Below are 20,964 nucleotides of genomic sequence, written 5' to 3' on the forward strand. Positions count from 1 at the left end.
TTCAGACAGAGGCATAGAGAACTTTAATAACTTGTTCTATATCATACAGTCAAGTAGTACTCACCTGGTAACAGGTAGTTCTTAAACACATGTATGTGCACACACACGCGCACACATACACACACACACACACACACACACACACACGTACACATTTATATGAAGGTACACATACAATATAAAATACCAAGACATGGCGCTGTGGGGTGCAGCCCAGCCAGTCAGGTTGAGGAGCGCGGCCGCCTGGACTGGGTCTATGGTCGCTCCATGGGCCGCTCTGCTGGCTGGTGCTTTTGTATCAGGGCAAGCAGTATTCCATGGCAGGGTACTTCTGGCAGAGCTCCCACTATTTGCAGTGGATTTTGGATAAACAAGATCTGTTGAAAGAGCGCCAGAAGGACTTAAAGTTTCTCTCAGAAGAAGAGTATTGGAAGTTACAAATATTTTTTACAAATGTTATCCAAGCATTAGGTGAACACCTTAAATTAAGACAACAGGTTATTGCTACTGCTACAGTCTATTTCAAGAGATTCTATGCCAGGTATTCTCTGAAAAGTATAGATCCTGTATTAATGGCTCCTACATGTGTGTTTCTGGCATCCAAAGTAGAGGAATTTGGTGTAGTCTCAAATACAAGACTGATTGCTGCTACTACTTCTGTATTAAAAACTAGATTTTCATATGCTTTTCCAAAGGAATTTCCATACAGGATGAATCATATACTAGAATGTGAATTTTACCTTTTAGAATTAATGGATTGTTGCTTGATAGTGTATCATCCTTATAGACCTTTGCTCCAGTACGTGCAGGACATGGGCCAAGAAGACGTGTTGCTTCCCCTTGCATGGAGGATAGTGAATGATACCTACCGCACAGATCTTTGTCTGCTGTATCCGCCTTTCATGATAGCTTTGGCTTGCCTACATGTAGCCTGTGTTGTACAACAGAAAGCTGCTAGGCAGTGGTTTGCGGAACTTTCTGTGGACATGGAGAAGATTTTGGAAATAATCAGGGTTATTTTAAAACTATATGAGCAGTGGAAGAATTTTGATGAGAGAAAAGAGATGGCAACTATTCTTAGTAAGATGCCGAAACCAAAACCACCTCCAAACAGAAGCTCCCTGAGTGATTCTCCACTAATGGCAGGGCCTGAAGCTGCAAGATGATGATGGACAAGATAAGGCAATCTCCTATTGTCACAGTTACTGGTATTTTCAGCTTTAGTTATTTTTATTTTAATATTCAACATTTTTCTAGGAAATTACCATATTTTTAATGTATAAAGGTTTGTTATTACCATATGATTTTATGATGTCATTGGACAGCAGGTTTTTTGTTTTTGTTTTTGTTTTTGTTTTTTTGAAAGACACTTTGGATTTTCCTAAAGAATAGAAATAGCGTTTTACATGTCTGATTTGATCTTGTAGGAAATTTGTCCAGAAGTTGTAATCTCTATGTTGAATGATACCTGTAATAATAGTGAAATCCCAAGCGCTAACTTACATCTCTGAATGAGTATGGACACTAACTTCCAGAATGCTTGTTGTGTATGAGGGCCCAAAGTTACAGAAGAATAAAAACATAAAACCAAAAAAAAAAAAAATACCAAGACATGAATTTTCCTGACAGTCAGTAGAAACAGAGATCAATGGGATGCCATTGTGTGTGTGTGTTCACTAAAATAATGTAACTGTGCAAAATAAGCCTCTAGAAATAACATAATAACTGAATTTATAAATGAATGCATGCCATAAATAGAAGAGATAATTTTGGGACTTCTTATACACCTAGGACATTTAAAATAATTTAAGTCTGATAAGCACATCAAAGAACAGTGAGGTAAATGAGAGGCTGGAAAGATGGATAGGCCAGTATTAATGTACTTGCCTTGTAACCACGAGGACCTGAGTCAGATTGCCAGAAATGATCTTAAATCTTAATGTGAGCTTGTAATCCCAGTGCTGGGGAGACTGGGAAAAGCAGACCCCTGGGACTTTCTGACTAGCCATCCATGCCTAGTCAATGAGTTCCAGGCCAGTGAAAGACCTTGCCTCAAAAAATGGCGGGTGTGCCTGAGGAATGACCCACAGCACTGTTCTTTGGCATCCATGTGCATATAGACACATGTGCACCCCTCTATACATGAACATGCTTGTTTGCACATACATAAAAGTGAATACTAGCAAAGAAAAATGGAAAATATAACGCAATTTTCAAGTATCTCATCTTGAAGGTACCAGAGAGGTAATAGATAAATGTTACTGGGTCAAAATTAGAAACTGGAAACCTGAAGAAGTGAGATAAATATTTACAACCAAGATATCTTTGGTTCCACAATGAGAATGAAAATAAACAAATGATAGCTACCCAAATTAATATGGACAGATGTCAGAACATAATGATCATGTAAGTGAGCTAGATGTGAAAGGATTCATACTATATGATGCTTCTTATATTAGTTTAAAATAGCAGTCAGAGCTCAAAGGCTGTTGAAGGGTATTTATTTAGAGGATTGAAGATTGTAGTTAGGACAAATGCCAGGATAGTCTACCTTTTGGGGCTAGCAGAGAGGTGCCATCAAGGAAGAAGTGGTGGGGAGTTGTGTGTCCAGGGCGCTATTAATATTCAATTTCTTATCCTAGACGGGGTTCATGGAATAAGCTTATACAATTGTCTATTATGCCCATTTTGCATATCTCTAGTAATAAAGGTTGATCAGTAAAAGAACTAGTGTACTAGATGACAAGCCAAAAGAAAAATCTGCGAGGTGTGGGAAGAGAAATTAAGAAACTTAGAAGACAAAGTCAAAAGGTCCAATATACATGCATGACGATGTACCTCCCAAATCCAATGTCAGTTGTCAGAAATGATGCTTCAAAAATTTCCAGAACCTTGTTAAAAATTCTTATTCAGGAAGCAAAGGGAATCAGAGACAATGCAAATGAAATGAAATGCACATCAACTTTTTCAAAGTAAATCTGTATAGTACTGAAGAGAAAGGGCAGAGTTTGAGAAGAGCCAGGGAGAAAAGACAAAAAGTGCCGATGACCTCAGATCCATCCGCAGCCATGGGCATTGAAAGTCAATGGAGGAATACCTTCCAACGTTGAGCACAGTGAGTGCAAGCCAGAGATCTATATGCCATGAAACCAAATCCCAGGAATGAAATCATAATATAATTTTAATTCAAAATGTAAGGAAGATCAAGTGTGTTTATTATAAATAGACCTGGTGTTAGAACATTTTTAAACTAAATTTTTGAAGGAAAAGAATAACCTTGTAAAGAAAATCTGATTCAAGAAGGAAATATAACTTAAAAACATGGTAGATATGATGCTATGAAACATTAGCAATATCCATGGGGTAGGCTTAAAATTCAAGAAGAGAATGAAGCTCTGTCAGTTAAAGAAGATCAGGTAGGAGCTAGAGCCCAAAGTTTCCATATTATTCACTACAAAGATTACGTTCAGAGGTCATTATGTTGTAAATGTTAAAATACAAGTTGCTGTTGATAACACCCACACTATTGATGAGAAATGAAAGAAAGAGGAAGAAATCTTAATCTAAAAGAAACCAATGGGACAGGGAAAAAATGTAGAAGAAACAGGCTTCATGTGTACAGACAAGTAGTTAGACGTATTAGTAGAAGAGTCCCAATTGTTACAAATACTAAATGTGCTAGTTAGCAAAGGCTGTCAGCCAGAAGACAAAGCAAAATGTTGCCTATTCTTTTTATAAGAAACACAACAAAAACACAACAACAAAGCAAAGCAGAATGAATAGAGATGAAAGCTACACTATGTAAAGCGAGTTCAAAGCTAGCCAGCGCACTGTGTTAACTCCCAACCATGTAGATTTTGAAGTGGAGAAACATTGTGAAAACCCCCCCTGAAGTATCAAATAAAATTCAAATGAGTTTGTAAAGATGCATGAAGGTAATATTATAGTATTGAAATGTGCAAAGAAAAATAGAAAGAACTAGTTTTTAGTGATAAATACATAATTGTGACAAGCAGCCTGGTTCATGGTCACTGGATCATTGTAATAAAAATTGTTCTAGCATGCTCATTCTAACTGTATTTAAAAAACATTCAAAACATTGTGGTAGTACACATTTTCCAGTATGCTTAACAAATTTGTAGAACTGGCTAAGCATTAGGTAAATAAGCAAACCTCAAAATATTTCAGAAAAGGAATTTCTTCCGTATCATTAACCTTAATTCAATATGGTTAAAAAAATCTATTGTACGATTGTACATTCTCTTAATATATTTTGAAATTCAGGAATTTATTTCTATATAATCTATGCATAAAAATCAGAAAACTTAGTCCAGAACTTGAATTGAGCAAAAATAGAAATTCTACGTATCAGAATTCAGAAATGCTTTGTAATGAATTAATAGCTTTAAATATTCACACTTTAAGGAGCCGATCTGAAAATAATCCTGTTAAACATATATCTTAGTCAGTGTTCTATTGTTGTGAAGAGACACCATGACTGTGGCAACTCCTATAAAGGAAAACATTTAATTGGGGCTGGTTTACAGTTTTGGAGGTTTAGTCCATTGTCATGATGGTAGGGAGCATGGCAGCATGCAGGCAGACATGGTGCTGGAGAGGTAGCTGAGAGTTCTACATCCAGATCCAGAGGCAACAAAAACTGAGAGACACTGGGACTGCTTTAGGCTTTGGAAACCTCAAAGCCCACACTTATTGGATACACTTCCTCTAACAAGGCCATACTCTCAAATAGTCCCACTTCCTGGTGACTAAGCATTCAAATATAGGAGCCTATGGGGTGGGGGTTATTCTTATTAAAAAACATCATGCAAATACTAATCAAGTTGTATGTATTTGCTACAGTGTTAGGTATAGAGTAGTTAAATTATGTGAAATCTAGACACTTTTCCTTATAGTGTTTTTTTTTTTTTTGGTCAAGGGACAAAATATGTATCAATATATATTTCTGACATACTTTTGCAAACATGGATAAAGGAGAGACAAAGGATGGTAAGCATTATATCTATTTTATCTCTGTCAGATTACTTTAGGATTCAAGGAGGAGATAAACTACAAATTGGACTAAAAACACTTAAGTAGTTAAAAAGCAGAGAATGTCACACTGTACTGTGGCACAGATTTAGGTTAGAGGGTAGACACAGAGTGGTAGTGGAAAATCCATTAAGTTTGAGTTTGTACTTGAGCAGTTCTAAGAATCCATATACCTGATAAGTATGACCAAGCACTGTAGAATGCGCTGGGATTTAAGAAAGAATATACCAAGAATATATCCTGTGTCAGCTTATCCAGCAGCAGAGGTAGAAACAGAAATTTAAAACACAGTAAAGCAACTGTTGGCTAAAGGCCTAGAGATATTCACCACCCAGGAAGAGGATCTTGCCTTGGTTTGAGAAGGTGGTCGGAGAAGAGGGCAGATGGCATCTTAGGAGATAAAGAAGACGCGGGGGGGGGGGTGTGATGGATGTAAGAGAGGGGACTCTTTCCAAAGGAGGTCACAGTGCAGGTCTCACTGAAGTGTGAAGAGTGCTCTGGTGTTGGTGAGACTGCTATTAGTTCAGTGTACACAAGCACATAGTGGAGATAAGGAGGGAGATGGCCCTGGGAACTAACCAAACCTATGCTCTATCTCCAAAGTACAGTATAAAACACTAAGTACTTCGTATTTAATAGTAGGGCAAGAGGATTCTCTTGAAGCATTTTCAACAAGCTATTAATTTGACTTCAGGAAGAATGTTTTATTTTTCTCATAATAATAAAAATTATATATAATTCATATAAATTTCTCACAATAATATAAATAAAAAATTGAAAGAGAATTCATATCAAACTAAATAAGACATAGAAGATAAGTTTGACTGTCCCAGTCATTCAGGAAGGAGAGGGTGGTATTCCAGAATATGAAAAGACGTTAATGGGTTCTGGAGACATTTAGGAGATAATAATAACAGAATCTGGCTGTTACTGTGTACAGGGCTATGAAGGAGAACAAAGAGGCAGAGTAGCCCAGACCCCTAACTTCAGTAGCAAGGCAGGTGCTTCATGCTGTGGTCTGGAATGGAGAACCTAGGAAGAGCAGAGGGAGTGAAGTGGTTGACGATGATGGACTGGAATCATCAGCACTGCCGTGAGAATGGACGATTTCTCAAGAACAGTTTAGAGGATGAAGGACACAACTCTGAAGAACTTGAGAGCAGAGGAGGGAGCACGGAGAGCAGGAAGGTGGGTTGCTATGGAGATGAAGAGTTTCCTAAGATACCTCAATACATACAATGGGAAATAAAGGCAAAGAGAAGGAACTACTTGGACCATGGCAGCAGAAAGTTTCTAGTGATTTTGAGGGCATCCTATTTCTGCAGAGTTGAGGAAACATGAGGACAGTGAGGACTGACTGGCTTTCCTTAGAAAAAAAGCCTTGGGTACCTGTCCTAGTCTACTCGGTTTGAAGTAATGCTACTATTGTTTTGGCAACCTGTTCAAACTATCTACATTTTACATGGGAAAGGGGACCAGTCAAAGTATGTGTATCCCTAAGTTTCAGGAAATATTATTTCCAATAAGCTACTAGAGGCTTGAGCCACTTGAAATGCTCATTGGAATGCCCAATAGACACAATAAAATTATCAATCTGTAGGAGATGGAGTTGAGGCAGGCAAGCATAGGGCATAGTTTAGCAGCCTGGGACTCCACTTAGTTTAGCCCATGCATACAGCCCTCTATAGTGACACACATGGCAGCCCAAGACTCTTGTATGCAATACGCACACACAGCTCTCTGAACCATGTACCTAGCAGCTTATTAGCAACATAGAACCCCACCTTCATTAAACTATGTGTGCCCCACTCTGAACAATGGAGTGAGTTTATCCTTCCCTTAACAACACTCAAATTTAGACTCCATGAAGTTATACTCAGCTATGTCTGTGTTTAAGAGTATGGAAGGCTGAACTAGTTTTGGAGAATTTTCAATAAGGCAGTCTAGGTCTTCCAAGTGAACTTTTGGGTATAATTCCCTATTGAGCATCTTATATCTATGTGCAATAGGGCATGTATATGATTAAAACCAGATACATTATAGAAAATGATTACATAACTTATGTCACTCAAAATAGGGAACCATCCAAACTATGCCCGTTAGGAGCCAAACCCCTTCCTCTCTTGAACCCCATAAAAAGAAGCCACCCACTATTATCAAGGCTCTTGAGTACCTTCAGCCATGTGGTCTACTGTCAATCTTGACAGTGTATTCCTTTCTGATGTGTGTTATCACTTTGCTATCCCTGTGACTTTGCAATCTATGTGAGCCTTGACTTCAGTTCTTTTGAGTAAGAATTCAAGAACCTGGAAACAGCAGACTCGAATCCACCCACAAGCAGCAGAGTGGGCCATTGTGTTTCAACGAAGTAAGGGAAGAATTTTGTGTATGTTAAGGAAGTGGCACAAATAGCCGTTAGGAACTGCTTCTACCTCACCAGCGGTTTACGGACACAGTGCGCCGCTCCTTTTTCCAGCTTTTATGCTTGGACCGAGGAAGCCATTTTCATCTGATGTTACTATTTCAGTTCTTTGAGAGAACAACTGAGGCCGTGGGGCTTGCACTCATTAGCTGAAGGAACGTTTGGAGTGAGGCAAGGTCTACTATGATTATGTTATCCAGAGAGCAAGTTAAAAAGATGGAATCTAACAAATCCCCTTGGAGTGCATTTCTTTGTTAGGGTGGCACTTTCAAAACAAATGGTTCTGGGAGGACAGGTTTTTTGTTTTTTGTTTTTGTTTTTTACTCAGACAAAGTACCATTCTTTTATATTCCATGGACACACGCTCAAGTGGTCACTTTTCCAGTTTCACCAGTAATCACTTCATTTTGATCAGCTAATTGCTGATAGCCCAGATGAACATCTTGTGTGCAGTTTTATTTAGCACATTTCTCAGAGTGACTGAATTGTCAGAGCTTCCCAGGTACACTGCTGCAGATGCCAGCTGCACTGGAAGAGTGTTGCCCAAAAACATCTGGAACCGTTTTCAGTATGAAAGGGAATAAATATGCTTCTGGAGGAGATGCACATCTTCTGCAATCAGGTTCCTTAAAAGGTTTTAAATTCCAGACATTTCCGTCAAATGGACAGCAATTAGATTTTTGATAAGAATTACAATTTGTGGGTTAAATTCTTTGATCAGAAGAAAAAAGCTAATATTTCTGGAAGCGGGGCTTGAGTAAAGCATTAGGGAGACTGTCCTAAGAATCTATGATTGAAATGAGGAAAATATTTATATGGTGTTTTCTTTTTATTTTCTTAAGAATCTGGAGAGTGATAAAATATATAATTCTAACTCTTTCTTGGAAAGGAGATAGTTAAGGGAAATATTAATGATTTGACTTTAGCTCCTTATAACGGTGATTAATATTCTTGAAGGCCCTGTGGAGCCACATACATGGCAGCTGGCATATATATATATATATATATATATATATATATATATATATATATTTGTTATATAGATAATACACACATAATATACATATATAAAGTATTATGTATCACATGTACATATACACACATGCATGCCTATATATATATATATATATATATATATATATATATATATATATATATATAATGTCTATTTGCAGCAAGCAAATCTTGCCAGATGAATACCCCTTTTCTCAGTTTGTCAGTAGGAACTGCAGACCAGTGACTACAGGTGTTGACTGATTTACTCACAAGTCGATCACTAGGGGAACTGCAATCACACGTTTGGGTTCCACTTCTGTTTGACTGTGTGTTCTCTTGTGCTATCTTCTGCTCTGATCCAAAGACTCAGGTATGCTGTGGGATGTTCTGTATGGCAAATGTGTTGCTAATTAGTCAGTAAATAAAACACTGATTGGCCGTTGGCTAGGCAGGAAGTATAGGCGGGGCAAGGAAGAGAATAAAGCTGGGAAGTGGAAGGCTGAGTCAGAGAGACACTGCCAGCCACCATGATGACAAACAGCATGTGAAGATGCCGGTAAGCCACAAGCTATGTGGCAAGGTATAGATTAATAGAAATGGGTTAATTCGTGATAGAAGAAGTAGATAACAAGAAGCCTGCCATGGCCATACAGTTTGTAAGCCATATAAGTCTCTGTGTTTACTTGGTCGGGTTTGAGCGGCTGTGGGACTGGCGGGTGAGAGAGATTTGTCCTGACTATGGGCCAGGCAGGAAAACTCTAGCTACACAGGTAGGGTTCTGTAATAGCTTTGATATAGTAACCTGATTGGAGAGGATTAAAGCGACAACGTGTGTGTGTGTGTGTGTGTGTGTCTATGTATGTACTCACATGTACTTATGTGACTTATGTACCTAGAATTGTGTGTGCGTGTGTCTATGTATGTACTCACATGTACTTATGTGACTTATGTACCTAGAAGGAACACACACAAGGAGAATAAATAGGGTTTATTTTTATACCGTACCTGCTTGTGAATTTTAAGATAAAAATAAATGGATGTAGTCCTTCTGTTAGTCAACATTTTTAGAGCTATGAAAAATAGCTGAGAGAAAATTTAAGAGAGCAGAGATTTATGTTGGCTAACAGTTTCAGAGGATACACATGACTGCTGTGGACCTTTGATGGGTCAGCACATCATAGGAAAGGGGGTACTGTGGTGCAAGGCTTCTCACCCTATGGTGGCTGGGAAGCAGAGAGCATGATGGGAAGGTTACAGGGCCAAGGTTGACCCTCTAAGGGCATGGCTTCACTGGTATATTTTGCATATGAAATGCCTCTTACAGTCTCCTGTGTTAAACGTTTGGTCCATGGCTCCTGACACTATTTTGGGGCGTGTGCCATAAACTTCAGGAACTGGGGCCTAGCTGGAGGAAGTAGACCACCGGGGCATGCATTTGAAAGCCATATGGGTCTCTTTCTTCCCTGCTCTGCTTCCTTCCTGCAGGAAGAGAAGACCCCTCCCCTGTCGCATGCTCGCACCTCCATAATGCTCGGCTCGATTTCATGGCCTGAAACTCTGGAACCCTGAGTCCAGACGAATGTCTCCTTTATGTTTTCACGCAGACATTTTGGTCACAGCTAAAATGAAGTCACTAATGCCCTCAGCCACCAAGTGCTCCAGGTCTGCGCCACTTCCCGCGGTTGCGTCATTTCCTGCACTTCCGCCACCTCACAGTATTCCATTCAGAGTCTGCATCCATCAGTGGATGCAACCAGAGCCCTCATGATCCATCCTGTCAGGAACACCTCAGGTGTACTTCGCTAACTTCAAGGTACCTTTCAGTCCAATCGTGTTGACAAAACTAACCATCACATCTCTTTTTATAACCGAAGACTGGAAAACTTTCTGTTGTTCAGTCCGGCCACTTGTTGTTTCTACCCCAGCAGGCTGCTAACTGGTGTGGATGTGGAGAACACAGCCATGGTGATGAGGGGGTTTGAAGGTGGTCGTGCTATTCACTAGCATGCTTGCGTATTTCAGTAGTGGCTACTGTGATCCTTGGATTTCTATTCGAATTTGCTGGTTGGAATTTTCCTCAGTTAGTTTGCCTTTTAACCTGAGTGTAAGAAGAAGAAGAGGCCCCACCCACACTTTCAGTTTTATAACTGTTGTTACTTTTAGACCTGGGTGAAATCGCTCCTCTTACTAATTCTCCTGTATCATTCATTTTCACAAAATAAAAATAATCATCTCTGGACATCAGACTTCTACAATCCTTGTCTTGGTTGCTCAATATGTTCTTTTGTACGTTAAGTTCCTTTCGTATGAAAACTGAATAATAATGACTACCAAAGCGTGTTCTTGTTGAGATGACTGGAGATGACGTGAAATGCCAGATGTGAAAATAATATGTTAGTGCTCGGCAAAATTAGGGACTTAAACGTCACAAAAGGGATATGGATCAGGAAGGTTCCCAGGATTGGCCTTTTACCATGATGATCAGGCCCTTATTTTTCATCTTTATACTCTGACTTGATTTTATTCATCTGCAAGCATTTTATGGAATGAGTACACCCTTGGTATGCATGCTGAGTGTATGAGCAGACAAAACATAAAGCAGTTTTTGTCCCCACTTAGCTAGCTGTATACTTCAGAGGAAGCAGCATAAAGATCAACAGGAAAGCATATGGTATATTAAGTGGTAAGCCCTAAAAAAAAAAATAAACCAGGAAAGAGAGGAAAGGTACTGTTGTGAGTTAAATGTGGGGGACAGGGAGTCCATGGAACATGTGACTGAGGACATGTGAGTAAAAGGTGGAGACACAAGAATATTTGGGGCTTCCCTGAGTGGGAAAGGTACGCATGCATGACCTGAGGCAGGACAACACTCAAGATGCTTCCTGTATTCAAACAGCAGCACGGAGGTGACATCCAGTGTTCTTCATCGTCTACAAGGTCTGAGCATTTGACCCAATGGCCACAGAATCATCAAGGAGCCAGAGTCCCCCCTTGTTAGAGAATGGCTACCATTCCTAAAAGATGGCCCTTTCCATATTTTAGAGCCCAGGCTTAGAGGAAGAACTGGAAAAGACACAGGATGTGTGCTCCTCATTTAACTGAAGGCAGATAGCACAGGGGTTGTCCTATGTGCAGAGCAGAGGAAGCCCTGAGTACATGTGTGTTGTTGACAAGGACTCCACTTCCTCAGACTCATGGGAACTGGCAAAGTCTTCACTGGGATTCAGGCTCAGGAACTGGCAGAGCCTTCCTCTGGTCCATGTGGGAATGTTGACAGAATGTACAGAAGGCATTGACCTTTGCTTCCTCCGCCCAGATATTTACAGCCTGAGACTTCTCCCTTACAGAAACCTCCCATCCAGACTAGCTAAGCCCTCCTCCTGTGCTGGATGCCATAAATGCATTGGAGTTTGGGGTTGTTGCATGGACAGACTGAGTACAGCCCACCTGATCCCAGCTTTTCTGCATACGGGTCTGTGTGTCTATCCTTTCTTTCTTCATCAACCCAGTCAGATTTCCAGGTTTTAGCCATGCAGGACACAGCAGCCAAGTATCTACTCCTGTGTTATATGCCCTGCTCATCTCCTTCACTCTAAGAGGGGCAGGAAGCCAGGTGATGGTGGCGCACACCTTTAATCCCAGCACCCAGGAGGCAGAGGCAGGCGGATCTCTGTGAGTTTGAGGCCAGCTTGGTCTACAGAAGTGAGTTCTAGGACAGGCTTTAAAGCCACACAAAGAAACCTTGTTCAACCAAAAAAAAAAAAAAAAAAAAACCCAAACCAAAACAAAACAAAGAGGGTCTATATAGCATGAATCTTAAAGAGTCTTATTAATAAGAACAAACCTGAAGCCAGGTATTGGGGTGAATGCTGGAAGATCAGAGAAGCAGAACAAACCACAGCCACCTCACCTTGCCAATCCCTCAGCTGATCCTGTTTCCTCAGACTGGAAGCCTCTGAGTCCTCATCCAAATGGATCTCAGCTGAACTGTGCTACTCAAAAGCCTAAAAGCTTAACCAGCCAAAAGCTTCTAGTTTCTGGTCTTCACACCTTATATATCTTTCTGTTTTTGCCATCACTCTCTGGGATTAAAGGCTCACTTCTTGGGATTAAAGGTGTGAGTCACCATGCTTGGCTGTTTCCAATGTGGCCTTGAACCCACAGAAATCCAGAGGGATTTCTGCCTCTGGAATGCTAGGATTAAAGGTGTGCCACCATTTTCTAGCCTTTGTATCTAGTGGCTGTTCTATCTCTGACCCCAGATAAGTTTATTAGGGTGCACAATATTTTGGGGAACACAATACCACCACAGGCCTAGGAAACACGGTCTTTTTATTTGGGCAGCACTGAAAAAAATAGAACACAATTGAGAGAGGGAGAGACAGCGGGAAGGAGAGAGAGAAGGAGGAGGAGGAAGGAAGGAAGGAAAAGATGGAGGGAGGAAGGGAGTAGAGAAGGAAGGAAGGAGCATTTTCTCAAATAAAGATAAGCAGGAGTAATGGGTGGAAATTAGAAAATGGCACCATTTTTAAAATGGTTCCTCAAGTCACAACTCAGTTCCTCTTAACTGGAAATGGACACATCTCTTTATAACTCTGATGCAACCACTTTTGGCCTATAAGTCCACTTCAGAAATACAAAAAATATTCTACAACAGTAAATAATACATATATGTATACATATATACATATATTTGAGAACAAGTGGGGGAAAGATGTATTTTTTCCCATTCTGTCTCTTAAAGAAAGCACATGCAAACAACACAGAAGCCTCACAGCTGCTCAGTTCAGGACAGTTTTTGCCATTAATTTCAGATCCACAGAAGTGCTTTCCTAAGAAGTGCAATTCATGGACATTTACTAAAAATATTTGACAAAATAAAAGAGAATTTTCTTGTTTTCACATGCAGGAGTGAAATATAATCAACTCAGTTACCTTCAAACCTTTTAAGAATAAAATGCTATACTAGTATTATCTCCTGTGGAAAATACAGAAATGACTCTCGTTGATTCCCACTTCCTGATGGGGAGGGCATCAGGGAACGAGCTCAGATCTGAGTCTAGATCAAGGTAGGAGGACAAACGTCCTTCCAGGAATGCTGGTATTTTGGGAAGCAGCATGTGCTTGGCTTTGCAAATTCCAATGGCTTGCAGGATTCAGTAAAGCCCTTGAGTTTTCTTTTGTCTTAGGTTGGACTTAAGCTTTCTGAGACTGTCCCATTTGCTGCCACCTTGTGCCTTTCCACTGCATACTTCTTTGGAAGAGCAGAGTGGCCTGTTTATGAACAGTAGACTTCTATGCCTCTGATGTGAGTGTGTTATTTAGTTGGTTCCATCTCACTAATGGAACAGGACCCTGACAGTCACCCAAAGCTCAGCCATTGTTTTCTGTTCATTTCCTCTGCTGTTGGTAATTCTTTACCCTGGGTCTGTAATTTGGGTGTGAGGGAGACCAGGTCCTTTTATTTTCATCTCTTAAGGGAGTTCTATAATTGAATAGGTCTTATAATGCAATCAGTTCCTGGAATTTTTTTTTTAATGACTCGCTTTATTAGTCTTGTTTTGCTGTTGATGTAAAAGACCCTCAAACCCAATTCAAGCTCAAGAATGCTCCACTGTCACTGCTTACACTGTAATGACTCTACATTAAAGACCTATAAAACAACTGTACTCTTGCATGCTGCTTAGTCAGCCACCCTCAGCAGTTACTAGAACCTTTCTGTCTCTGTTAGCTCCACGTTGTCCTATCACACTGAAATTGGTGGGATTTGACATCTAGTTGTTTTTTTTTTAAACCACAGACCCCCTCTCTCTTTCTTCCACACTTTTTTGGCCTTTCCTCACTTTTACTGAAAAAGAGGTTTTCATACAATATATTCTGATTACCTTTCCCTCCCCCCTAATCCCCTCAGCTCCTCCCTATCTGCCTTGCCATCCAGATACACACCCTTTCTGTCTCTCATTAGAAAGCAAACTGGCATCTAAGGAGCAATGATAAAATAAGACAAATCAAAACCAAACAAATCAGAATAGAATACAACAACCAAACAAGAAAAAGAGCCAAAGGAAAAGCACAAGAAACGTGTATAGAGGCAGAGACACACACAAGTCTTGGAATCCCACAAGACTCAGCATCTGAAGCTGGAACATAGACGCAAGGGAGAAAACAATACCAAAAATGCCCAGACGTAACATTATGAGACCAAGAACCCCCAATGATGCTGTTGAGTTCATTTCCTGTTGGCCGTCTTCTGCTGGGCATGGGGCCCGCCCTTAAGAGTAACTTGTTACTCCAAGGATACTCCCCGGAGGAAAACCAATCTTTCATTTGTAAATGGCTACCAAGTTGAAGTAGCTTCTGGTTAGGGATGGGGGCATGTGTCCACTTCTCCTTTCAGCTCTAGGACTCCATCTCATGCAGACCTGTGCAGGCCCTGTGCATGCAGCCTCAGTCTCTGTGCACTCAAAGATGCACCAGCCCTGCTGTGTCTAGAAGACCTTGGGTCGTTCACCTCCTCTGGCCCTTATACTCTTTCTGACTACCCTTCTGCAGAATTCCCTGAGAGGAAGGATTGGATGGAAACATCCCTTTTAGGGCTGAGTGTCCCAAGGTCTCTCACTCTCTGCATGTTGTCTGGCTGTCTCTGTATCTGTTCCCATCTGCTGCAAGAGGAAGCTTCCCTGATGATGGCTGAGCAAGACACTGATCTATGAGTATAGCAGGGTTTCATCAGGAGTCATTTTATTGCTATATTCCTTTAGCAGACAGTAGTATTTGGTTTTCCCCTAGGTCCCTGGACTATTTAGTCTCAGGTCCTTGGCCACCCAAGCAGTCAGGTATGGGTTCCATTTATGGAGCGGGCCTTAAATCAAATCAGATATTGGTTGGCTACTCCCCCAAACTTTGTGCCATTATTGCCCCAGCGGAACTTGCAGGCTGGTCACTCTTACAGATCTAGGGGTTTGTAGATGGGTTGGAGTCTACTTTTCTTCTTTGGTAGCATGCAGAGTACCTGCCAGGACTATACTGGTTCTTAGGCGTGAAGGTTCTGTTAGGCACCAGCTCGACTCTTCCATGTTCAGTGAGTTGTGTAGGTGTTGACTTCAGCAATAAGGCCTTACTGTCAGTTTATGGAAGCAACCAATAGCCTTGCTCATTTCGAGGCTCCCATGGGATCCCTATGACCAACAACTGGGTCAAACGTAACCCATTCCTGTACTGGAAGCTTCATTTGGTGATGAGAGATGCCAACTGGGGTTCTGTCTCCCTCATTACTTGGTCATTTCATTTAAATCACTTCCATATATGAATATATTATAGGAAGCTTCTACTACGTTAGGTTTCCATACCATCCTTCATTTTAGCTGTCCCTCCCTGAATTCCATCATCCTTCCCGTTTAGTCCTCCAATTCCAGTCCCTCCACCTGCCCATAGCTATCCATTTTATTCCCCTTTCTAGGGAGACCCATCCATTCCCCTTAGCCCCTTACTTTCTTCCTAATTTCTGTGGTTGTATGGATTGTAGCTTGCTTATCAATCACTTAACAGCTAATACCCATATGTAAGTGAACTCACATACTATTTGTCTTTCTCGGTCTGAGTTGTGTTACTTAGCTGTTTCTCACTCAGGATGATGATTTTTTTCTAGTTCCATCCATTTATCTGCAAATTTCACAATTTTATTTTTTTAATGGCTGAGTAATATTCCATTGTATACATTTTCTTTATCCGTTCTTCTGTTGAGGGACATCTAAGTTGTTTCCAATTTCTGGCTCTTATGAATAGAGCAGCAGTGAGCATTGGTCGAGCAAGTATCTCTGTAGTTGTATGGTGTCCTTTAGGTCTATGCTCAAGACTTTTGTAACTGAATCTTGAGGCAGATCAATTCCCATCTTACTGAGGAAGAGCCACACTGATTTCCACAGTGGCTGTATAAGTTTTTACTCTCAGCAGCAATGGATGAATGTTCCTCTTACTCCACATCCTTGTCAGCATAAGCTATTTTTATTTTATGGATCTTGACCATTCTGATTGGTATAAGATTAAATCTCCAGGTAGTTTTGGTTTGCATTTCCCTGATGATGAAGGACATTGAGTATTTCTTTAAGTGCTTTTCAGTCTTTTGAATGTCCTCTTTTGAGAATTCTCTGTTGAGATCTGTACCCTATTTTTAAAATTGGGTTATTTGCTTTCTTGATGTCCAATATTTTTAGTCCTTCATATATTTTGGATATTAGCCCTTTATCAGATATGTAGTTAGTAAAAATATTTTCCCATTCTGTAGCCTGACACTTGGTCCAAATGACAATGTCCTTTGCCATGCAGAAGTGTCTCAGTTTCATGAGCCCATTTATCTATGCATTTATTTATTTATTTATTTTTATGCATTTTAGAGTAAATAATTTTTACTTTATTTAGCAACAACTTCTATTTAAAACATATTTTCTCTCCCCCACATAATAATTTTATTAATTATTTGGGAATTTCATACAATGCACCCCAGTCACACATATTTTCCATTCCGCCCAGGTTTACCTTCCTGCCTTTGTGTCCCACCCCACCCCACCCCCCAAAAAAACAACTAAACAAGCAAACTAGAAACCCACTAACTCCAATTTGTGTTCCCCATATACTCAGTGGTGCATGGTGAAACTCCCAGTGGCCACTCCCTTAAAGAAAACTGAGTCCCTCCCCACCGCCCCCTGCCAGAGGCCCCCAGTTGTGGAGAGCTACACTTCAGCATCTTTATCACAATTTTAAGGACTCTGTTCAGTAGCTTCCTGTCTGGACTGTTTCTTTTAGGAGGGTGGAGGAGAGGGGAGGAGGTTGTCACAGAAGCCTTAAGTGTCTCCCATTCTCAATTCTGTCTTCAGTCATGAATAGCAACTGCAAGAGAGACGTCTTTGCCCGCCCACAGTAGCCAGCGACATCTCAGATCATGGACATCCACCGGGTCCCCAGAGGCAGAACAGATCATGGACATCCACCGGGTCCCCAGTGGCAGAACGAATCATGGACATCAACATGGCCTCTGGTGGCAGCCCATTAAACCATCTTCAAAAAGCACACAACTTGAGGTTTAAAAACAAAACTGTTTATATACTTATGTTAGATGGAAAATAAATTCTAGAGGTCCTAAACAGAAAGAGAAATTATAAGAAGTATATTATTCCTACTTTCCTTTTTTTGAAAATAGATTTTTCTCCCATAATATGTCCTGATTATGATTTCTCCTCCCTCTACTCCTCCCTGTAACTTCCCCTCCAATTCAGATCCAATGTCTTTCTGTCTCTCATTAGCAAACAAACAAGCCTCTGTGGGATAATAATAAAATAAATAATAATATAAAACGAAGACTAACACATTGGAATTGCAGAAAATAAATAAACAGAAGCTCAAGAGAAGGAACATAGACTTAACAACTTTTTTAAGTTTTGCAATTCAGAAGTTCCATGAAAACACTAAACTGGAAGATGTAGGATATATGCAAGGGGAAGTCCCATTTACTACATGTTCTTAATGCCTGTGCTGTTCAGAAAAACTTTTCATATTCTAATGAGCTTAAGGCCATTCCCCGGCTCTCTCTTCCATTAGGTTCAGTTTATCCGGTTTCATGTTGAGGTCTTTGATCCATTTGGAGTTGAGTTTTGTGCAGGTTGATAAGTATGGATCTATTTGCATTCTTCTACATGTAGCTGTCTACATTGACCAGCACAATTTGTTGAGGATGCTGTCTTTTTTTCCAGTGTGCTTTCTGGCTTCTTCATGCAAAAAAATTAAATAAATAAATAAAGCAGGAGTCCATAGGTGGGTGGATTTATGTTTGGGTCTTCAATTCAATCCCATTGTTCAATGTGTCTGTTTCTGTGTCAATATCATGCTACTTTTATTATTATAGCTCTGTAGTACAACTTGAAATTGAGGGTGGTGATACCTCCAGTAGTTCTTTTATTATTCAGGATTGTTTTATCTATCCTTTGTGTGTGTGTGTGTGTGTGTGTGTGTGTGTGTGTGTGTGTGTGTGTGTGTTTCCATATCAAGTTGAAATATCCCCTTTAAAGTTTTGTGAAGAATCACATTGGAATGTTGATGGGGATTGCATTGAATCTGTAGATTGCTTTTGGTAGGATGGCCATTTTTACTCTATTAATTCTACAGATCCATGAGCATGGGAGATCTTTCCATCTTCAGATACCTTCTTCAATTTTATTCTTCAAAGACTTGAAATTTTCATCATATATGTCTTTCACTTGCCTAGTTAGAGTTACCCTCAGGTATTTTATATTGTTTGAGGCTATTGTAAAAGGTGTTGTTTCCCAGATGTCATTCTCAGTCCATTTGTAATTTGTACATAGGACTGTAGTTAATTTTATATTCAGCTATTTGCTGAAAGTGTTTATCAGCTGTAGGAGGTTCCCTGTGGAATTTTTGGTGTCACTTATGTATACTATACTATCATCTACAAATAAAGATACTTTCATTTGTTCCTTGCCAATTTGTAACACTTCGATTTCCTTCAGTCATCTTATTGTTTTAGCTAAGATTTCAAGTACTATATTAAATAGCTATGTAGAAAGTGGACAGCCTTGTCTTGTTCCTGATTTTGGAGGAATTGCTTTGAATTTCCAGTTGAGTTGATGTTGGCTGTGGTCTTGTCGTAAACTGCCTTTATTACGTTGAGGTATGTCCCTTGTATTCCTAATCTCTCCAGACTTTTATCATGAAGGGGTATTGGATTTTTGTCAAAGGCCTTTTCTGCATCAAATGAATGATCATGTGATTTTTGTCTTTCAGTTTGTTTATATGGTGGACACATTTATTGATTTACATATGTCAAACCATCCCTGCATCTCTGGGATAAAGCCTACTGGAACACTGTAGATTGCATTTTTAATGTGTTATTGGATTCAGTTTGCAAGTATTTTATTGAAAATGTTTGCATTTGTGTTCAAAATAGAAATTGATATATCCTTATGATTCTCTGAATTTCCTCTGTTTGCTGTTATGTCCCCCTTTCATCCCTAATTCTGTTAATTTGGGTCTTCTCTCTACCCTTTAGTTATTTTGACTAAGTGTCAATCTATTGATTTTCTCAAAGAACCAATTCATTGTTTCATTGATTCTTTATATTCTGTATGTTTGTTTGTTTCTATTTTAATGATTATTCCTGTGTTTATTTCTTGCCATTGCTCTTTCTGGGTACAATTTCCTCTTGTTCTAAAGATTTTAAGTGTGCTGTGAAATTATTAGAATTCACTATCTTCTATAGTTAAATGTAAGTAAGCACTGAGTTCTGTGAACTTGTCTCTTAGAACACCTTCATTATGTCCCATAAATTTGTGTATGTTTTGTTTTCTCCTTCATTTAATTCTAGCAAGTTTTCAATTTCTTTCCTATTTTCTGTCTTGACTCATTTCCATTCAGTCGTGAGTTGCTCCGTTTCCATGAGTTTTTAATCTTTATGTTGTTTCTATTGGTTTTGATACCCAGCTTCATTCATGGTGGCCGGAAAGGATGTAGTCTGTTTTTTTATATTTTATGTTTTTGTATCTGTTGAGACTTGCTTTGCATCCAAGTATGTGGTCAATGTTTCAGAAAGTTCCATGAGCTACTGGGAAGAAGATCTATTCTTTTGTGTTTGGGTAAAATGTTTGGTAAATATTGCTTTGGTCTATTTGGTTTATGACATTAGTTAACTCCAATATTTCTCTGTTTAGTTTTTTTCTTGATGACCTGTGTATTTGTGAGAATGGGGTTAGTGTTAAAGTTCTACTATCACTGTGTGAAGGTTGATACGTGATTTAAACTGTAGTTGTGATTTTTTAATTTTTTGTATGATCTTGGGTGACTTTGTGTTTGGTGCATAGATATTAAGAACAGAAGTATCCTCTTGGTGGATTTTTCCTTGATGAATATGTAGTGTCCTTCCCTATCTCTTCTGAGAGTTTTGGTTTGAAGTTAATTTTGACAGATATTAAAATGGCTACACTGGCTTTCTTCTTCTGTTTCTTGGAATACTTTTCTCTTCCTTTTGCCCTAAGGTAATATTCATCCTTGATGTTAAAGTGTGTTTCTTGGATGCAGTGAAGGATAGTTCCTGTTTTCAAATCCATCCTGTTCCTGTCTGTTTTTATTGGACCATTGATGTTGAGAGATATCAATGAGCAGTGTTTGTTGTTTCCTGTAATTTTTGTTGTGCTAGTGAGGGTTTCTCCCCCATCTTTTGATTTGCTGCTCTGTTATTATTTACTCCTGTGTTTTCTTTGGTGTGGTTAGCCTCTTCGGGTTGAAATTTTCCTTCTAGCACTTTCTGTAGGGCTGGATTTGTATTGCTTAAATTCTTTTTTTTCGTGGAATGTCTTTCTTTGTCCATCGATTGTGACTGAAAGTTTTGCTGGGTATAGTAGTCTATACTGACATCTGTATTCTCTTAGTGTTTGTAGAACACCTGTCCAGACCCTTCTGGCTTTTAGAGTCTCCATTGGGAAGTTGGG

The 20,964-nt window shown here is 39.6% G+C and overlaps 1 protein-coding gene across 1 annotated transcript; it reads left to right on the forward strand.

The window, feature by feature from the left end:
- Window positions 1-203: 203 nt before the first annotated feature.
- LOC131923278 (cyclin-C-like) lies at window positions 204-1,574 on the forward strand. The gene has a single exon (XM_059278254.1). It carries the CDS (start codon window positions 318-320, stop codon window positions 1,164-1,166), a length of 849 nt encoding a protein of 282 aa, XP_059134237.1. The 5' UTR covers window positions 204-317; the 3' UTR covers window positions 1,167-1,574.
- Window positions 1,575-20,964: the final 19,390 nt, after the last annotated feature.

Source organism: Peromyscus eremicus, chromosome 13 (genome assembly GCF_949786415.1).
Source record: "Peromyscus eremicus chromosome 13, PerEre_H2_v1, whole genome shotgun sequence".
NCBI classification, from domain to species: Eukaryota; Metazoa; Chordata; class Mammalia; order Rodentia; family Cricetidae; genus Peromyscus; species Peromyscus eremicus.